Raw genomic sequence first — 19,995 nt, 5'->3', positions numbered from 1 at the left:
CCGCACTTTGGTTTTGTAATGAGTATTCACCTGCTTCGAGGACACAATTACTTAGCTAGATTAGTACCTAGGTATAATGTAAAACAAAACGATTGGCGCTGTAAACAGAGCTCTCTTATCTATCCGCACTGCGAGCACCATACCCATGGGGCCAATTTATTGACACACCTGCCTACTAGTGCACACCCTTTTTTGGTATGTGACTACCTTGCTATTATATCAGAATAACATATAAGTAAGCCATTTTTTCTCCATTTATTTGTGCTGTTTTTTCAAGACTCAGGTGAAACTACGGGCGAATGCTAGTATGTATAATATCACTTAGTTATGTACCCACCTATCTTTATATAGATATGAATAATCTTTTACTCATTAAAATGCTTTATAAGCCAATTCCGTTTACTACCGATGAGTCAGTCCAGTATCAGCCTATCTGGAAGGTGATAAGACTTACCAACACTAAGCAAATTGCTTATGGCCTGGTTATAATTTTTGATGTCTAGAAGTTCGTGCATTTAAAAACAGGATGCTTTACCATTTTTGTCCTCAATGATAATAATATTTTCCATTAGACCGGATTCCGTTCCATTGCCCATCAGAAAGTGTTTGCCCAATGGTGACTCCACTTGCAGGCGACAAAGATTCCAATCCACGCGACCACCAAACTCTCCATACTTTATGATGTACTGTTCCCGTTCCTAATTGCATAATATAAATTAGGTACTTAGTAAAGGATTAGGAGGAACCAACTAAAGTTAGCTAGGACTCAATTATGTTGTTTAAGCTCAGGCAGGCCCCACCAACCTATACTTATTTTATGGTCGGTTGAGTAAAATTGATAATTCCTTGGATTCAGTTTCGTAAACCAAGCAGATGGGATCGAGTATTATTAAGGCTGCTACAAGGCACTACCAAATATATCGGCGACAGCGAGATAGTGATATTGATTAGGAACAAATTGTGATAAACACGTTTTAATATTTTATTAGGTACTTCGGTCCGAAACTTCGTTCGGGTGAATAGATAGGCCAGCATTAGGCTATTTCCTGTCGCTGCCGGATAAACATATCCATGTCATTTATCTCGATCGTTCTGGGGCCCGATTCTCCTAATTTTACTTAGGCGACATACGATTCACATTCGACTGCGATCCTATCATGACTCGATTACGATTGAAGCGTATGTGGCATTCCACTGTTTTTTCTTTGAAAACCTTTTCTGTCATTCAATAATGAATCATTTTGTCTGCATATGATATTATTATTAGATTGTAGAGCAAACTACCGTATAGACCAAAATCACCAAAATAGCAGACCAATCGCAAACCAATCGAATGTCGTTGGAATACGATTGGTCTTATATTAGTAGCAGAATGCCCGATATGGTTAAAACTGCTATTGCGATCATATTGGGATTCGATTTCTATTCAATTTTGACATTATTAATTTAGGAGAATCGGGCCCCTGGCCGATTTATACTTTGTTTTATTACAAAAAAAGTACCATTAGACTTTGAGAGACTTACAGAAAAACAACAAGAATATATTCTGGACAATCTGATTTGCTGAATGTGTTGATAACTGACATTCGCATTAATGATAGATAGATTATAACAGTATTATAATTGACATAAAAATACCAATTCCGTCGTAGCTCTTATGTGGAATTTAAAGCAGTCGATAGACTTCGGCTGCATGTAGACCGTCATCCAGCTTCCAACCACATCTTGGACATCCAAACTAGGACCCTTCTTATGAAACGGGCACAAGTCGTATATAGACATATTATGTGTTTGCACTAAATTATCACAAATAGCCGCGGCGAATACTGCTAAGTTAATAAATAATTTAAAATTCATTATGCAAATATAACCAGTTTACTCGCGGAGTCTGTCTCACGAAGAGTAAGATCTTGAAATGATGTTAAGAAATCCTTGTTTTGAGACATCTTATTAAAATGAATCAATATTTAATTTAACTTCGGCTCACATCGTTGAAATTTGATAAAAGATTACCAAACAACCGAATAAAAATATTTAATGATACCCGCACGGAAACTACTTGTGAAGTAATAGTACCCTGAGTCTTCGCAGAGTGCACTCCAGTCCATAATAGTTACCCAATAAGCTATTTAAGTGAAAGACGTTCTCTAGCCATTGTTCTGACAAATTTTTGATATCAGCCAAAGCCAATATTATTACTATTGACCGCACCTTTTACCGTGCAGTTACTTGCTTTTCACTGTAGACAGTATTTTTTTTAAATTACCTATATGTAGATAATGTTCAGTAACAAGGTCTCATTGATGTGTAATATTATATTTTATTTACATAATCAGTACGAATTATAAATAAATCAACAAGAAATAGGGTAAGGTATACAGTGTCACAGATGCGCTAACAGCCAATAACAATCTAGAAGCAAATGCCAAGCTACGCAGGAAGCCCTGGACGAAATGTTTAAGAGTATTTTTCAATAGTTTAAATGCGTATCGTTTACATTATACATATCATCTAATAAATACATCATTCGTTTAATATCCACATTCACGATGTCTATTTGACAACTACTTAATAATTGTTATAATGTGTGAAAGAACAATTCGATATATATAATCACACAATTAAGTTTATCCATTTAATATACATACATAGGTACAAAATGATTTTTATTAAATATGGCCTTTTGTAAATCTTTATCTAAATTAAAAATATATTCTAAAATAGTAACCATCACCAATTTTAATAATACGGCAAGATTTGATTAACTAACGTCACCGACATCATAATAATATAAGTAAAGTCATCATTGATCAATAATAACAATGTTAGGTTGTATAATATATTTTAGAGCGAAAATCATTAATAATTATAATAAACGTATAAAAATAATATGTTATAATAAGAAGAACATAACTTTATTTAGGCTTACATCTGTACCTATGTATTCATGCTGGTGGTTATACAAGTACGTTCCTCGTTTCACTTACAAATTATGTTAGACTAGTTGTAAATACTTCATGTGTATTTTGGAATACTGCTTCCTGGAAACAAGAAAAAAAAGACAAATTAAATCTATACGCGTTTTAAAACAAATTGAATTGGAAATTTCGTGAGTTGTTAAGGTAATTTTGTGAGGCGAAAGTGATGGTTATTTCAATAATAGATATAACTTCTTAAGTAGATTTTTATTTAATTGAAAGTTACAAGTGTAGATACATTTTAACATTCTTACTTCTTGACATTGTCGTTATAAATACTCGTTGACTAGTACCATAACTTTATAATAATACACATGAGACATAACATTTAGTCGATTTTCCTGTTCGTAGCTGCGTAAGCCAGTCGAACATTCATGAAATTTTAATGATTTCCGAACGGTTACAACAACAACTACAATAATTTACATTATCACACACATTTGAATCTAATGCAATATAGGTAGCTCATATTAGTTAAAAATTTAACAGTGTAATATTAAAAATGTGTAGCATACGAATTCATTAAAGTATTGAAAATCATCAAGCTGCCGTAACTGGCCGTGGTTTCCAAAGTAGATCTCAACTAACTTCCTCATTGTCTACCTATCATTTTTTACAAACGATCAATTTTATCATGACCTATCGTACCTCCGTACATTAGCATACAATTTATAACAAGCAAGAAAAGATTAAGTAATGTTGTGGTATATCTATGGAATTAGATCTGGCTGTCAATATATCTTATGCAAAGGTATATTGACATTGATCATTATTTGGCTACAGTGATGTTATAGATACATATGTATTTTTATTTTGTTTTTTTTTTCGGATTTAATGCTAACAGTATTATACAAATGAACATTTAAAGCTCACAAAAATAATTTAAATTCGATCACAAATGAAGGCTACTAAGCACAAAACTGTTTTATATGTGTTAACACATTGAAGAGGAAGATTTGTGTCCAATGAAATACACCTAGTCTTAAGACTCGAATTAAATTTTCGTAATTTCTACCTTACAAATTACCTCATAAGTCCCATTTTGGTCAACAACTAGATATACACGCTAAAAATCATTAGCTTAAGAAAAAACATTTAAAACATCCAACATAGAAAATGGTACGCTAATTAAAGCAATTTAAATACATTAACGGTATATGGTACTTTTTAAAAATCAAGCAAAAGTACAAAATTAGTGCATACACCTAACATATTACATATACCGGTCGATAAAAATTACGAAGAAAAGTAATGAACATATTTATATTTATAACAAGATTAGAACTTACACCATATAGTGATAAATAGACTGTCCCAAATTTAACCATGTTAAAGCCAAGAATATCTAGATCGTCTAGCTAGACTAGTAGCTTCTACTTATTTGATATCATAAATTGAACCTACAGATGCAGCTAGTTTAGTTTCCAAACGTATCTTATTACCTTTACCGTGTAGTCATGGAATTGTCTATAGCTTTAAAACCTACCCATGTAACAGGTTTTAGACGGGGAGGCCACAAATTACTTGTGAGTCAATTAAAGTCAAATTAAGATTTTTTTAAGCGGAGCTCAGACCCATTCAAGCATTCAATTTATTAATAAGACTGCAATACCTATTCTTATTTTAGTTCAGTCGATGTTTGTGAGCAATATCATTACACTTATGATTATCATAAATTATTTATAGGTACACGTGTGAGTTCCGATCAGAGCTAGATCATTTAATAGTAATTATAGTTAATGTTCTATCATGGCTTTTAAAATGATTACTTTTGGTACAATCTACGAATTACTAACTAAGTATCATAATCTTAGTGGACAAAGCGAGCACGCGACTAAAATCATCAACTATAATAAAGTTACAGTAGTGACACCTACGTCAATAAGTCCTACTTACGGGTCGACAAAAATTGTTTTAATGAATGAGATCACTATAGCTTCCAACTGCAGGCCGAGTAGGTATGTAGTTTTTGGCTCAATTCACTATGACATAGTTCACCCTAGCGAGACGTTAATTTTTTAATGCGGGGCCATCAGAGGTCATTGTAATTTCTTTATTACAACTATACTAGTTTGGAATGTTGAATGTTGCAAATGAAACATTCCATAACGTATAAATTCTTTACATTACAGAATATTTTTTGTTCGAATCTTTAGACCTCAGTGTATGTATATTTTTAATTAACTTTCCGACTTAAAACCTATGCAAATTATATGTACGAAACTAAGCTATTGTAAATAGTTAAATACTACAGTCACTAACTGAAATACTATTTAATAACACATATTGATACACTGTATTTCAAATTTTTGTTTAATAAATATGACGAAGAAAAATAAAGACATTCCTAAATTAAAATTGTCATACATTTATATTGATTACCTAATATATTTTAAATAATATGTAATAAATCATAAAGCAGCATACATTTTATCCATCGACAGTAGCGACCTTAGGTGGAGTCGAGCTGAGGCTTGGGTGCGGCGGAGACGCCGCGGTCCGCAGGGCGCTGCGCGTCTGCCCATCATAACACACTATCATTATCAAAACAATATCGAAGTGTTTTGAGACTAGGTATTTAATCTTCTATTACGATCTAAATTGCATAAAAGGTAAGTCTAAGGCCGGCACTGCCCACAGGTGTATTCTTCAGCCACCAGCGTAAAAATGCTAAGCAAAGGGCCTAACTTGAACTTAATAATGGATACAACAATCTGTTGGTAAGAAAATGGTTGTAGAACAAAATTATACATATATCTAATGTAATAGTTCGGCCAGTTTACTAATACCTATAATTTATGTTTTTATTTTATGGCAATGACTGGTTCGTATTCAGCTAGACAATAGTTGCTCTGCTGTGTTAAAGCGTTTCCTAATCCATAAGTTTCACAAATTATTGGAAATAATTCATATGAAATGATAATTTTAGGATTTGTGTGTATTTTACACCCACTTCCATCTTACTGTGGATTACAAAAACCAATCTACCTGTTTCTTTTTGATTAGAGAATGAAACTAATGACAAAACTTAATCTCCAATCGCAACACATTGGATGGATCTTCATTGTAATCTGCAGTTACACGCTATGATGTGAAAACACTCGAGTCTCTTTTAGACTTTTCCAGCATTAATTGACAGTTTTTAATTGACTGATGCTCAAACATCACTCAATTTGGACCTGCATACTTGGCAATCTCAAGCTTGGTTACTATGTATGATGCTAGATTTCTAAATACACAAGTTCTTTTCAAAAAGGGGATTTATATTATATTCAATTCAATTGGGCAACTGGCATACTCAGAAATGTCATTTAAATATACATAATAGATGAGATGAAACATAGTGGGTAAGGTAATATCGATACTGATATTTTGCCACTATGAACTCTTTGAGCGTACGCAAACGACATTTAGATTTCTTAGGATTTTTTTATTTTAAATTGTGAACTTTTGTAATAAAATACTACACAATAATCTCCAATTGTAATACATTTGTTGGACTAAAAATATTATTCCAATAACTAGTTTTACTCTTAAATATAGTTTTAAGGCCAAATGGAAATACTATAATATATTCCTAATGTAATTAGTTTGATGATGTAAGAGTAGTGGGAAAAGACCAGTACCAATACTGTGTTTATGAAAGTCTGTGTCAGTCATGCGAGACATATCTATAGAGACGCACGATATGTCCATTGAATAATATGCTTAGGTACCTTACTGAACAATAAATAATTAAAATAAGTAGTGCAAGTATACACCAATATGAATGTACTTCAATTTCTCAACAATTTAAATATGAACTTCGACAACATTTTCTATTTATAACCACAACTTCAGAATCAGACAACAATAGGAAGGGGCACATTTCCTGATTACTAATGATTAATGTTAGGTATCATGTCACTAGTTCCTTCTGTTACTACTTTTGTATGATGGCATGTTTTTAAGGTAAGCAACAACCAAAGCTATTGTGGGACACTTGGCATATTAGCTTACCACAGCTCAATAGTACACATTCTATATGTTCAGTTGAATCAAATATAAAATTTAATGTCATCTTGGTTTTTCTGTTACACACTGTTTTCTTGCAACAAAGATTATGCTGAAGTTCAATCATTATGGTGTATAAATACATTTTACCACAAATCACATTAAAATGTGTTCAACTATCATTGAATGTATTGGATCACTGTATTGAAAATCTAATAATAGCTTTAAAATAAACCCAATCAACACTGGCTGGTGATTACATACAGAAATAAGTCTATCAATATGTTTATCCGTAATAAGAATATCTTTAATTCAGTTTTAAAGCTATCCAGTTGGACATAAAACTTCATTATAAGGTAATATTTCCATCCAAGTGAATTGTAATCCTTATTATATAATATATAATGATCAATATAGATATCTTATTCATATCAAATAATAAAATATTTGCAAGGTTGTTGCATAGAGAGTTTAGCTAATTTCAGATTTTGTTAACCATTTTCAAGGAAGTGATACAGAATAAATAAGTCACTGTACCACTTCCCGTTCTGTTAGTACCTGTAATGTAACTGAAATTATTTGGAAGATACTTAATAGGTACTTAAATAAGGGGTTGACATTTGATGAAGTACTGTTGTTTGCTAGTTTTAGTTTGAAATTCCATAATTGACCCCACCTGTGTTCAAGCCGGTGTTTTCTGAAGCTCCTGATGGAGGTGGAGCAGGCATGGCAATGGGAGGCGCCTGGTCTCCCTTGGGACGGCCTTCTCCACCCGGCTGCACGGTGACGGCTTGCACGCCATCCGAGTCATCTCGCTCCAGCGTGTGGTAGTCGCCGGACTCCTCGGGCGGACGCGGCTTGCACTTGCCGCAGCAGCAATTGCAACAGCAACACAGGCAACAGCAGAAGTAGCATCCCGTCAGAATCCCGCATACGATAAAGAGCGCCTTGCACCAAGTGCTCGTCACTACGAAATAGGCGTTGACGTTCTCTTCCCCGAATTGCTCAGCAATGTATAGCCCAAGGGATCCATAATTATCGTATATATTCCGTTTCGTAGCATCACTTAGTATCGTATGTGCACGATTCACTTCTTTGAATTTCTCAGCGGCTTCCGGATTGTTAGGATTTTTATCGGGATGGTATTTTAACGCTAATTTCCGATAGCTTTTCTTGACATCGTCTTGTGTAGCAGTCTTCGGGACTTGTAATATTTGATAGAGGCTGTCCCCCGCAGTTGATAGTTTCCTTTTATCCATTTTAATAATCCAATTGATTTGAACGGTTTAAAACAACGTGAACTAGAAATTATAATGCAAAACTAAGACAATCCCAGAAGAATTTAGGAATTACGATAATACGAACATCTCACTCTCAACCCAAAGTTGCCAGGTATGAAATTAATTTAATTAATTTGAAAAATCTTATTGAAGTTTAGTATTTCGACATTCATTACTTTTGTGAAAAATTTCAGATGATTATTCTAAATAATTATACGTGCAAGGTATTGTAAAGCGCATTATAGTAATTGTCTCCTACTAACTGAAATTTAATATATTCGGCGGTTTATTGCGCAAGTTTGTTGTTAGTCTTGGGAGTGCCTTAGACTCGGCACAGATTACTAAATAGGCGTTTGTGTGATAAGGCCTTATCACAACCATAGCTTTAGGATCCCACTACCGTTTGATATGGTGCATGTGGGGGTACTGTAAGTACTACGAGTCCAAAAAAAGAACACGAACAGCAACACAAAATTCGAGATATTTTAAAAATATTTTTAATATTCTGTAAACAAAATCAAGAAATAACACAAATAGAGATATGGAAGTTGAGAAAAGCAGCACATATCTGAGTGAGAGCGCGAAACGCATAAATATTATTTGGTGTAAACGTGGAGTCAGACCTCCTCACTGAATGGTATATTAAATGGGTCATTCTGTTACTGTAATGTCACTGTCAGAAATTATGATAGGTCGTGGTCCATCGACGATCAATAACAAATTATCAATTGTTATCAATTCCATTTCTATCATTCATCTGCCCTAGATCTGCCCTGACCTTATCATCCCCTCGCCTCAATAACAGAAAACTTGCAGGTCATTCATCATGGTATCTTAACCGAATACATTTTGAGGTTACCGTGTGCACAAAGCTTACCAGGGTACTTCAGACAAATTGAAATATAACTTTGTGTTTTTAACATTTTTTTGTAAAGATGAACAGCATACGTGGTTTATTCAGATTGTGTCAAAAAAGTTTAAGCAGAAGACCGTATGTTGTACCGGCAATTCAAACTGGAGTTTTAATGGGCTCCGGAGATATAATTAGCCAGACTTTAATTGAGAACATTCGCATAACAGATATAGATGTTAAGAGAACTTTAAAATTTTCATCAATAGGCTTTTTTGTGGGGGTAAGTATTTCATGAACCATTTTTGCACTTTTTTACATAAAGAGATTCAGAAAAAGTTCATTAGGAAAAGATACTTTTATTTTTCCTTGAAGTGTATTACTTTATAATCATACCCACTTTTTCATTCTAGGGACCTGCCTTGCGTTATTGGTATGGAACACTATACAAGTTTGTTGGTTCGAGTGGCAAAACTGTGGCATTGAAAAAAGTGATCATTGATCAGATCTTTTTTGCACCAATATTTTTATTTTCTATTCTAGTTGCAGTAGCTGTAATGCAAGGAAAGGATGTGGATAATATTAAAAAAGATTTAGAAGCCAATTATTTGGATGTCTTAAAAACAAATTACTATCTTTGGCCATGGGTACAAATAATAAATTTTTCCTTTGTTCCCTTACAATATCAAGTTTTACTTGTTCAAGTAGTTGCACTTTTTTGGAACACATATTTGTCATGGAAAACCAATAAAAAAACAGAGATTGTTAAAATTAATTGAAAGCTTTGCAATTAAACATGAATATTATGTACTAAGCACATTTGTAAATCATTGAATTTTTCTTACTACAGACAGCTACTTAGTGCTATTTATACATTAATCATAAGCAAAGCCTCTTATTTTTTTTATACCTAATAAAAAAACGGCAGTTAAATGGTGTTTTATTTATTTACATTATATTGTGGAGAAATGCATGATGATTGAATAATCCGGCTTAGTTCTTACTATGTCCATCCTCCTTCTTGTAAAGTAGCCTTATCACTGTCTCCAGACAGAGTGAAGGTAGTTACAGATTATAAGCTAATATTTTGAAGCTCTGACTAGGGCAAAATTATAGTATAAAATGTATTTGAGTAGACATCAAATAAAAAACCTGATATGACTTTATTTTAAAACTTACAAAGGAAATATTTTTTGGTTGTCTGTATCCTAAAGGTTCCGAAAGAACTGAACCAATCAGAAAAATTCTTACTGTTGGTAACCTACACTTGAGAGGAACATAGGGTATAATATTTTCTCCCGGTACGGGCTGTAGTTCCCATGGGACGCGGGTCGGGTGTAACTACGGGAAAGAGGTAGTATAATGAAAACAAATAAAAAATGTTTCTCAATCAACATTTTGTTAATCAAACAATAATAATCCTGAAATTCGGCAAAAACGAACTTTCAGGATTATTTTTGCGTTAACGTGAACAAGATCCATTTTGTATTTGAATTTCCCGCTTCAGTCGCCGAGATTTTTTTGTCATAACAAGATGTCAATGTCATAGACTCATTTGTAGATTTGTAGAATTATATTTTGCCATCTGTCATTTGAAACACGGTAATGGTGATATAAGAACTCTTCTGTTCCGAGTTCCTATGATTAGACATGGGAAAAACGTATCATTGAAAAGAAAAGATTGATATGAATCTTTTGATCACTGGGATATGTATCACTCTTTTGTATCTCTATATCCTTTCGTATCCGCGAGTGACATTGTACTGTTGCTCAGAGTGACTCGCTTCGTTCAATTCAATCCAATGTATCACTAAATCAGTACGAACTAAGAGTGATAGATTCGTTTAGGATAGATAGATTCGTGTATCAGTTTATAATATTTTTAATTTATTTTTTTTATTTTTAAGTTTTTTTTTTTCATTTTAAATTTAAGTTTACGATTTATGTAATTGGCTGTTAAAGCCGTGTAAATCGTATAAATAAATAAAAATAATGGTCAAACACTTATACTCAGTATCGAGAAAGTGAGACAGAACATTCTAAGTAGGGAAGTGCGAAAGAGATGCCTGGAGAGATTTCCGATGAGAAACCGTGACGCGAGCCGCTCAACGCTGTGTGTGCGAGTGCAACACAGATACAAACGGACGACGATTGAATGAGTTGTTAAAGATACACTGATACATTCGGATTTGAACTGATACAAAGAGTGAGTGATCAGAACGGAAAGATACATATCTTTTTTATCTATCACTCCTGAGTTACCCATCTCTACCTATGATATTGAAAAGAACTATCGGTCGTATCGTATTATCATTATCAGTACCACTACTTGCCCCAACCGGTGTGGTGAAATTACTGTCACAGTTTTGCGTAACAGTGCCAAAACAGGTAAATATACAATTTTTATTCTAATTTTGAGTATTTTTTAATGTGTTAGGGGAATTAAAATGTTTTACCTACTCGTTGCCTCTACGTACTTATATACTTCGAATGTCTACCATCAGATAGGTAACTTGAGAATGAATTGAAGAAATTAGGTACCGGCAGGTGCTTAATTTTTCACAAAGTCAGGGTCACGCCCAAAATAAGGTTAACTACTTATTTATTTTTGCATAGGTATTGTAAGGTAAAAACTCAAGTCATTGAACTAATGACTATGTACATAATTTGTAATAAAAAATAATAAAGGTAGTTGTTGATGAGTTCTTGTTACTTGTGTCTAGGTGCTAGCTGTTATTATACATATTTTTTTAATAAAGGTGTTATGCAAATTATGTATTTTTTCAGCCTATCAATATGGAAGGTTTGGAGTTGGTTTCATCAAATAAAATATTTGGGGGTCACCAAAAGGTGTACTCTCATGAATCGTCTGAACTAAAATGCAAGATGAATTTCTCTATATATTTGCCACCTCAGGCTGAAGCTGGTGATGTTAAATTGCCTGTTATATTCTACCTCTCAGGACTCACATGCTCTGAACAAAACTTCATCTCTAAATCTGGGTTCCAAAAGTAAGTACCTATTAAAGATCCATTGTTTATATAATTTATTAAGGCTGATTGTACTTATGTTTAATATTTGTAGACCCTTTGGTAGTGAGGTCTGCATTTTTGTCTGCCTGCCCTTTTTATTGTGTAAGTTACAAGTTACATATTATATCACACTAGACATTTTTAGGGACAGCTTGTATATTATCTTTATGTAGGCACTAATTAATGTAATAAAACCATAATCTATATGCCATAATAAAGTATGTTTTGTTAGCTTTTTGAACTTTTGTGAAATGGTATGACCATTATACTTTAATGGTAAAAAATAATTGGGCTTATCAGAAATATTAAGTCATATGATAATGATAAGCTTATTTATTTTCTAAATATGGTGATTGCTTATGTAACTTAACATGCTACACACATAATTTTATCACAATTGTTATTTAAACCAATTCATCTATAGGTTATTTGTAAAGATGATGATGTTTTTAATTTTTTTTCTCAGAGTAGAGTTAAAAATTACCAGAAAATATTTGTTTTTATGACTTTAAATAAATCTCTAAATACTGATGTGCTAGCTAGAGCGACTTTATGTTGGGACTTTGATTAATTGATTCAGTATTTAATAATCTAAAAAAAAACTTTCCCCTTAGGGTGTTAGGGATTAATCCAGCAGGTGGATAAAACATTTATTTAATTTTTAGGTATGCAGCCGAGTATGGCATTATTGTCGTGGGTCCTGACACATCACCTAGAGGTGTGAAGATCCCTGGTGATGATGAATCCTGGGACTTCGGAGTAGCTGCTGGCTTTTATCTAGATGCTTCTAAAGAGCCATGGTCAAAAAATTATAGAATGGGCAGTTACGTTAATAAGGAGTTGTATGAATTGATAATGCAAGCATTTAGCAATGTGGTAAATCCTGACAGAGTTGGCATTATGGGGCACAGGTATGATTTAAGTGGAAATGTTATTATAATTTAAATTTAATTGTAGGTAATCTGTATGTATGTTTAACTAACAAGTCATATTAGGTGATATAATCTACAAACAAAAATAATAACATCTTCCACTTTGATGGAGTTAATGAAAACTTCATTATATTTTTCAGTATGGGTGGTCATGGAGCTTTAGTATCAACTCTAAGAAACCCTGGTCTGTACAAGTCAGTGAGTGCATTTGCACCTATCTGCAACCCTACTGAATGTCCTTGGGGCGTTAAAGCCTTCAGTGGATATTTGGGAGAGGATAAAAGCAAGTGGGCTGAATGGGATGCTACAGAGCTAGTCAAGAAATATGACGGACCTCCACTTACATTACTTATTGACCAGGTACTTATGGTTCTTTAAGTAATCAATTATCATAAACAACTGCTTACCAAGCAAAGTTCAATGTCAAACTCATAGTAAGCAGTCCTTTTAAGAATACGTATATGAATTATGTTGTCTATGAACTTTTTCCTTATTTTCCCAGAGTTAATTTTAAAGATATATTTTTCATTATTTAACATTGCTTCTTTTGTTTTTCAGGGTTCTAGTGACAAATTTTACATTGAGAAGCAACTCCTTCCTGAAAACTTGGTGGAAGCGTGTCGGTCCGCCGGAGTTCCAGTCATACTTAACTTGCGTGAAGGCTACGATCACTCCTACTACTACATTTCCACTTACATCGGCGAACATATCCAATTCCATGCTAAGATACTTTTGGCCTAAGGTTATAACTTCATTGACAAAGTCATGTTTTAAAATGTAATTTTAATATTCCTTTATATTTTTGCAATAAATCTTGTTATTTATAAATATATATTTCTATTCATTTCATTATTGTACCCCGAATATGTATAACCCAATAAGAACAATAAATAAATATTTTCAAAACATTAAAATATAATTTGTTAGGTTACATTTATAATATTGTCTTAACAAAAATTGTTTTACTATGTATTTTCCAGAACATCGGATTGCTACCTTCCTGAGTCATTTTTCCTAAGAGTATGATAATACTGCAGGAATTTATCTCGGTTTCCCCATATGCTTGTCGTACCCCAGTGACACCAAGCCCTGAAATTGAATTATTTTCTTTTATAAGTCATTATTCAGTACAAACGTTAAAATTAGGGTCCATTATTATGGCAAAATTATCTATATACCACCAACCTGTATGTAATAAATTGAGAATCATAAAAGAAAACTAATCAGCAATATTATAACACAAATCAATTATTCAGTTTATAAAGAGGAAAGAAGTTTTTTCCACATAAGAACGACACGAAACAAATGCGAAGTTAGTTACAGTAGTGTGGGAAATGGGAAAACCAATTTAGGTTCAGGTGGTATTTATTTGTTCAAGAACGCAGATAAAACCCCGAAAATACTGCCATCAGTGCCAATTTTCTAACAACGTATTGCACATTTTGATCATAAGTAAATTTAAGTTTTTTATAACTACTCTGACTTAATTTGAAATTCTAAAGTTTTGGATTTGAAAGACTAGTCAATCGACCAATTGCTTGCAAAACTTAAAGAAACTGGATACACTATAGTAGAAAATCCTAATCTTTACCTGTAATTAGGCTATTTTCGTATATTTCTTTTATTCTTTAATATTCTTGTACACACGCTGTTTTAAACAATACATGAGTATTATTATCGATACATATTTTGTATATATTGTATAGTAAACATTTGTTTTTTTGATACTCACATTCCGAACAAAGCACCACCGAGATGAGCAGCATGGTCAAAGAATTTCCATCCGAAAACTACGCCAGCTAAGTCAACGCTCATTATGACCTTTATAGCCTGAAATATTATATTTTCGATTAAATTATTTCTAGTTTTGAAACAAATACTAAATCAGATACAGTTTTGCTAGACTATTTTGATATTTTATAAGTTTACCGTGCCAGCAGCGAATGTGTACATGGGTAGAAAAATTATGCTCAGCCTGGTGTCAGGATACTGCACACACACGTATGACAAAACTGACATTATTGCTCCCGACTGAAACAAATTAACATGAGTAAACACATTGCACTCTGCATTATACACAAGGCTTAAAAACTAAGAAGTTCCTGCCAGAAACGGTTCAGTAAGGTATATTTTAATAGAACATTTTTTTTTTGCAAGTGTCCTAAAAATGTGGTAGAATCTGCAAGAAACAAGTAGTCAATAGTAAATTGGAAGCGTATTCTTACCGCACCGAGACTCAGGCCAGGCTGGTTTAGTAGAACCTTGTAGACAAAGCTGGCAAAGCTGCTTATGACACCAGCACTTAAGTACATGGCTACAAACTGTTCCTTTCCTAATGAAGCCACTGCCGCTGTTAAGATCAACAAAACAACAAAATTTTAATATGTGTACTTCAGTATTAAATCTGGTATGTTATACATTTAATAAATGAAATAATAATAAAAAATGAGATCTTAAGTCGATTAAGTAGCTCACCTGGCATAAAGCTGTAAAGAACGTACATATTTGCAGCCAAGTGCATTGCTGAGTAATGACTGAATGTTGACAATAACATAGGGAGACATCTTGAGCCTGCAAATAAAACAATAAGATAGTAGGTACTGCAGAAATAATAATCAATGCATTTTGTATGCATTCCAAAACCAATAATAACTCCACTTCTCGACTGATTAATTTAAATTTGGACTAAATTATCTGTTGGGATGTTTCAATGTTTAAGGTTGTGTGCAAATTTTTTTATATTTCACAAAAAAACAGCTGAAGAGATTTAAATGAAATCGCAATAATACGGTTAACTTATACCAAAATAACTTATGGGTTACTTGTTATACACATGTAGGAAATATTGTTCAGGTGGAACCAGAAAGAAAATGTGAGGAAACAGAATAAATACAACATACTTCCTGAGGGGTTCGAACAGAAGTATTTGATCATATAGGGTTGCAGTGACCTGACACGCCAGGCACCAAACACCAATACATTGGCAGCCAAAATTGGGTAAAACACTTTTTCACTGTCTCTCAATGACCTCCACCATTTGGTCACCGGTCCGGGTTCAGCTTTTTGCTAAAACAACAACACAATACATTTTTAAACATACATTACAAAATTATTTCAAATAAATGTAATTAGAAATCCACATAATAATACTTACGAGATGTGTCTTAAATTTTCTTTGCTGAGCACTCAACCAAGTGCCAGGTTTTTTGAGAAAGGATGAGGCATGTGCGCGTAGGTTCTCATACTCCCATATCACACAGCCAGTTAGACTTAATGTGGTTACCTAAAATGGGTTGTTAATGTATGTTATCATAAAATATATTAAAGAAGTGCAGTCAAATATTATAGACCCGCAAATAGTAATGATTTTACAGTAAATTGTATGAGTAAATATTGAGTGCTTCGTAAATTATTTGCTATATTAAAAAAATTGCACACTGTACCTACGTATCAATATAGTGTTATGAGCTGCTATAACATATGATATAACTCACCCCAATTGTAAAAAAGAGGGGCTTCCATAGCGTTCTAGCGTGTAGTGGTCCAGATTCTATCTGTATTTGTGACAGTGGATCGGGTTCGAGGACTGTCCGCCGGCCGCCTCGCCGACCATTGTGGATAGAGTTGCGAAACACCACGCGCACATTGGGGTAACCTCGGCCTGGCTGGACCAGCAGCTGTCTGCTAAAATGCACAAACACATATTCAAACTTTGTATTTTCAATCATTTAACCTATTTTATCAATTTGTCGTACCAGCTATTCGTCATCTCGGCCGCACACCAAACATTTCTGAAGAACATTATATTGTTTTTTTGAAGATCTTATTCTGTTACATTATTAAGAGCGTAGTTATTTGGTATGTTATGCAAATGTATTACAAAACATTTAGGAAAAATTTCAAATTCAATAGTTTTGACAAGTGATTTTATTAAAAAAGTGACAGTGACATTTGCACGCTGCAATCGGATGAGGTCGTAATAGGGTCGTACCCTCAGTTCGTACTGCTTAGAATAGACGGAATACAACAGTTCTCATCAAATAACTTTGGAACTTGGCTACTGCTACTAGCTTATAGCTACTGGTGGCGGCATAACCCGCAGATTACTATTGATGCACCAAGTTTGAGGGATATTAAATAAATGCTTTGCTTGAAGATGGGCAGCAACATCTCCGAAGCTAAAAGTATCCTAACGCAGGTCGCAGCGGTCGACAACACGCATGCATAGCGCGATGAATATGGGCAAATTCCCCCAACTTGGAGGAGGCTTTTGACTAGCAGTGGACATTTTTAAGCTGACTACGACGAAAACGTCTTAAAAAAAGTTAGTATCGTCGTAAACTTTCGACTTCTGTAGTATTATAACTGAGACTGAATTTCGAATACTTACAGCACTTTCACACTAACGGACTTTCCGCTCGCCACGCTTGATTCGTGGTGTTGCGTTTCCCGAATACGAGCTATAAAATCCGCTAGTGTTAAATCGCTGTAAGAGTCAGAGAATTTAATTAACTATATCGCATAAAATTAGATCATTCATGAATATTTATGTTTATGAACCTTAATTAGCATCAATGAGTATTCAATTTCAACATCTGAATAATTTAGATATTCAATGGACATTGTTCGGTCAGTTACCGGCATGTGGGTAGCTTTGTAAAATCTGTTGAGAGTCTCGTCGAGTGACTCCGGGTATTTAAAAAAACACCTTTCCTTGCGAGACGAAATCGGAAAAAAAGCGTGAAGTGAATCTCAGTGCACGCACGACTCATGACCTTCAGTGACCTTGCACATAATATTATTTATTGTCATTAGTGTCATTCATGTGATGGATTGTGATCTCAGATTGTGAATATTGTGATTGTGAACCTTAGACACTAGATATTATATTACATAGTAAGAAAGCTTTGATATAGCTACACCGGCCGGTATCTGCTGCTGCGTTTAAAAATAAGTGATTTTGTTTCCGAGTTTTTGTGAAGTCATTCTAAAAAAATAATTATTTAAAATATTCACAATGTCGCGGTTAGATCTGGTGATATTTGGAGCTACGGGTTTTACGGGTAAACAAGCTGTGATTCATATGGTTAAGTTCGCAAAAAAATATGATCTTGGATCTTGGGGAGTCGCAGGACGTTCGGAGTCAAAGCTTGCCAACTTAATGACAGAAGTTTCCAAGAAAACTGGAGAAGATGTTTCCAATGTCAAGATTATTATAGCAGACGTAGATGACGAGAAATCTCTCAAGGACATGTGCTCGCAAACCAAAATGGTTGTCAACTGCTGTGGCCCTTACCGTTTGTACGGCGAGCCTGTCGTTAAAGCTGCCGTGGAAAATAAGGCCAATTATGTTGATGTGAGTGGAGAACCGCAGTTCATGGAGTTGATGCAACTGCGCTATGACGAGCAGGCGCGCGCAGCGGGAGTTTTTATCGTCAGCGCTTGTGGTTGGGACAGCATTCCGGCCGACATGGGTGTCATCTTTTTGAAACAAAACTTTGCTGGGACACTGAACTCAGTAGAGTCATACCTAAAGACGTACATGCCCCCTGAAGTGGAAGCTGAGGCTCGTGAGAGAGGAGTGATCAATTATGGTACTTGGGAGTCCCTAGTCTATGGTATTGCTCACCATGATGAGCTGCCAGCCCTAAGAAAGAAACTATACCCAGACCCGTTACCCCCACTTAAACCCAAGCTGCTAAGACAAAAGTTACAAAAGAAGGGGAGTAAATGGTATCTTCCATTCCTAGGAGCTGACGAATCAGTAGTCTACCGTACCCAGCGTTATTTGTATCACAAAGAACAGCAGCGACCAATCCAATTTAGAGCTTACTTCAAATCTGGGGGTTTGATGCAAACCATTCTTACTATTTTTGGTGGAATTCTACTTTTCATAATGACGAAATTTTCATTTACAAGGAATATATTACTGAAGTATCCAAAGGCTTGCTCCTTTGGCATGATAACAAGGGAGGGTCCTACTGATAACGTCATGAATAATACACATTTTACATTTGAGCTGGTCGGGAAGGGATGGGAAAATGGTGCGGACGTGGAGAACACAAAGCCAAATAAGACTGTAGTTGCAAAAGTGACTGGCACAAACCCTGGCTATGGGGCCACCGTCGTAGCACTCTTGATGTCAGCTCTCACTATCCTTAAGGAAAAGGAGAATTTACCTGCACCAGGTGGTGTTGCAACTCCTGGCGCTGTTTTCAAAAATACTAATATAATTAAGAAACTTATTGAGAACAATTTAAATTATGAAATTGTCAATGGTAAATAACTTTGTTAACATTTTCATTAATATTAATTATGATGGGCATTTAAAGGGAAATAAGATATTCTATTAATCATTCCAAATGTTTAATAAATATAATTTTATATAAGTTTTGTTATTATTTTTCATGATGGTTACAGAATGGGTGAAGCAACAAAAGAAATGGGTAAGTTATGTACCTAAAATCCAGTAAGTAGGTAGGTACATGAGAGGGTACAGGAGAGCTCTTTTTCTATTCTTGACCAATTGTGGTAATGAATTAAATTGTTACGAAGATGATTAAATAGAAACAGGCTCTTTTTCCTGTTTGCAGAAGTTATGTATACAATACCAGTTTATTTTTCTTGGAACAATACCAGTAAAATTACAAGTACACACATGAAGAATTTGCATACCGTAGGTACCTACCTATAATAAGCTTACCTACTAACTGATAGTAGAAAAGTGCAAAGGTTTGATCACTGCTATTTTTAGTAGGTTGTTGTCTACTTAGCATGCTTGGTTATCGTATTATTTAGATAAGTACTCACCCCGGCAACGAGTTTATGTGGTTGAATGTTATAAGTTAATGTAGGGAACGCGTATTAGGTTTAAAGTTTAGCACAAATATTATGTAAAACTTAAAGCTACGTGTCTGTCGCGCTAAATTT

The 19,995-nt window shown here is 34.2% G+C and overlaps 5 protein-coding genes across 6 annotated transcripts; 3 read left to right on the top strand and 2 right to left on the bottom strand.

Moving 5' to 3' along the window:
• Nucleotides 1-2,300: 2,300 nt before the first annotated feature.
• On the bottom strand, nt 2,301-8,389 carry LOC110384105 (dnaJ homolog subfamily C member 5). Of its 2 annotated transcripts, XM_021345207.3 has the most exons (3): nt 7,648-8,389; nt 5,406-5,495; nt 2,301-3,041 (listed from the first exon to the last, which is right to left on the bottom strand). In XM_021345207.3, the coding sequence occupies exons 1-2, from the start codon at nt 8,228-8,230 to the stop codon at nt 5,431-5,433; spliced, it is 648 nt and encodes a 215-aa protein (XP_021200882.1). In that variant the 5' UTR covers nt 8,231-8,389; the 3' UTR covers nt 2,301-3,041; nt 5,406-5,430. The 2 variants fall into 2 exon arrangements, with proteins under 2 accessions (XP_021200882.1, XP_021200891.1); XM_021345216.3 differs by lacking the exon at nt 5,406-5,495 and having other exon boundaries at nt 7,648-8,387.
• Nucleotides 8,390-8,908: 519 nt separating this feature from the next.
• Nucleotides 8,909-10,034, top strand: LOC110371078 (protein Mpv17). Its single transcript, XM_021327171.3, has 2 exons — nt 8,909-9,384; nt 9,515-10,034. The coding sequence occupies exons 1-2, from the start codon at nt 9,187-9,189 to the stop codon at nt 9,878-9,880; spliced, it is 564 nt and encodes a 187-aa protein (XP_021182846.2). The 5' UTR covers nt 8,909-9,186; the 3' UTR covers nt 9,881-10,034.
• Nucleotides 10,035-10,668: 634 nt separating this feature from the next.
• LOC110371069 (S-formylglutathione hydrolase) lies at nt 10,669-13,895 on the top strand. Its single transcript, XM_064035003.1, has 6 exons — nt 10,669-10,739; nt 11,374-11,489; nt 11,889-12,112; nt 12,799-13,044; nt 13,206-13,425; nt 13,624-13,895. The coding sequence occupies exons 2-6, from the start codon at nt 11,376-11,378 to the stop codon at nt 13,804-13,806; spliced, it is 987 nt and encodes a 328-aa protein (XP_063891073.1). The 5' UTR covers nt 10,669-10,739; nt 11,374-11,375; the 3' UTR covers nt 13,807-13,895.
• A 65-nt stretch (nt 13,896-13,960) lies between these two features.
• Nucleotides 13,961-17,028, bottom strand: LOC110371060 (presenilin-associated rhomboid-like protein, mitochondrial). Its single transcript, XM_021327147.3, has 9 exons — nt 16,821-17,028; nt 16,560-16,749; nt 16,220-16,348; nt 15,966-16,131; nt 15,541-15,636; nt 15,291-15,415; nt 14,995-15,096; nt 14,798-14,895; nt 13,961-14,154 (listed from the first exon to the last, which is right to left on the bottom strand). The coding sequence occupies exons 1-9, from the start codon at nt 16,865-16,867 to the stop codon at nt 14,058-14,060; spliced, it is 1,050 nt and encodes a 349-aa protein (XP_021182822.2). The 5' UTR covers nt 16,868-17,028; the 3' UTR covers nt 13,961-14,057.
• Nucleotides 17,029-17,677: 649 nt separating this feature from the next.
• LOC110371050 (saccharopine dehydrogenase-like oxidoreductase) lies at nt 17,678-19,454 on the top strand. Its single transcript, XM_021327135.3, has one exon. The coding sequence runs from the start codon at nt 18,083-18,085 to the stop codon at nt 19,349-19,351; it is 1,269 nt and encodes a 422-aa protein (XP_021182810.3). The 5' UTR covers nt 17,678-18,082; the 3' UTR covers nt 19,352-19,454.
• The last annotated feature ends 541 nt before the right edge of the window (nt 19,455-19,995 follow it).

Source organism: Helicoverpa armigera, chromosome 5, assembly GCF_030705265.1.
Source record: "Helicoverpa armigera isolate CAAS_96S chromosome 5, ASM3070526v1, whole genome shotgun sequence".
Taxonomy (NCBI): Eukaryota; Metazoa; Arthropoda; class Insecta; order Lepidoptera; family Noctuidae; genus Helicoverpa; species Helicoverpa armigera.
This window is presented reverse-complemented; position numbering and strand designations above follow the sequence as displayed.

What these genes read in the sequence shown, in the direction of transcription:
- LOC110384105 (XM_021345207.3), bottom strand. Translation starts at nt 8,230, where the DNA reads ATGGATAAAAGGAAACTATCAACTGCGGGGGACAGCCTCTATCAAATA. An exon ending in AAACACCGGCTTGAACACAG is followed by an intron (nt 5,496 to 7,647) that starts GTGGGGTCAATT and finishes TATGATGGGCAG; the next exon opens with ACGCGCAGCGCCCTGCGGAC.
- LOC110371078 (XM_021327171.3), top strand. Translation starts at nt 9,187, where the DNA reads ATGAACAGCATACGTGGTTTATTCAGATTGTGTCAAAAAAGTTTAAGC. An exon ending in CAATAGGCTTTTTTGTGGGG is followed by an intron (nt 9,385 to 9,514) that starts GTAAGTATTTCA and finishes TTTTCATTCTAG; the next exon opens with GGACCTGCCTTGCGTTATTG.
- LOC110371069 (XM_064035003.1), top strand. Translation starts at nt 11,376, where the DNA reads ATGATATTGAAAAGAACTATCGGTCGTATCGTATTATCATTATCAGTA. An exon ending in GCGTAACAGTGCCAAAACAG is followed by an intron (nt 11,490 to 11,888) that starts GTAAATATACAA and finishes GTATTTTTTCAG; the next exon opens with CCTATCAATATGGAAGGTTT. An exon ending in GTTGGCATTATGGGGCACAG is followed by an intron (nt 13,045 to 13,205) that starts GTATGATTTAAG and finishes TATATTTTTCAG; the next exon opens with TATGGGTGGTCATGGAGCTT.
- LOC110371060 (XM_021327147.3), bottom strand. Translation starts at nt 16,867, where the DNA reads ATGTTCTTCAGAAATGTTTGGTGTGCGGCCGAGATGACGAATAGCTG. An exon ending in CTGTTCGAACCCCTCAGGAA is followed by an intron (nt 15,637 to 15,965) that starts GTATGTTGTATT and finishes TTTTATTTGCAG; the next exon opens with GCTCAAGATGTCTCCCTATG. An exon ending in ACACATTCGCTGCTGGCACG is followed by an intron (nt 14,896 to 14,994) that starts GTAAACTTATAA and finishes ATAATATTTCAG; the next exon opens with GCTATAAAGGTCATAATGAG.
- LOC110371050 (XM_021327135.3), top strand. Translation starts at nt 18,083, where the DNA reads ATGTCGCGGTTAGATCTGGTGATATTTGGAGCTACGGGTTTTACGGGT.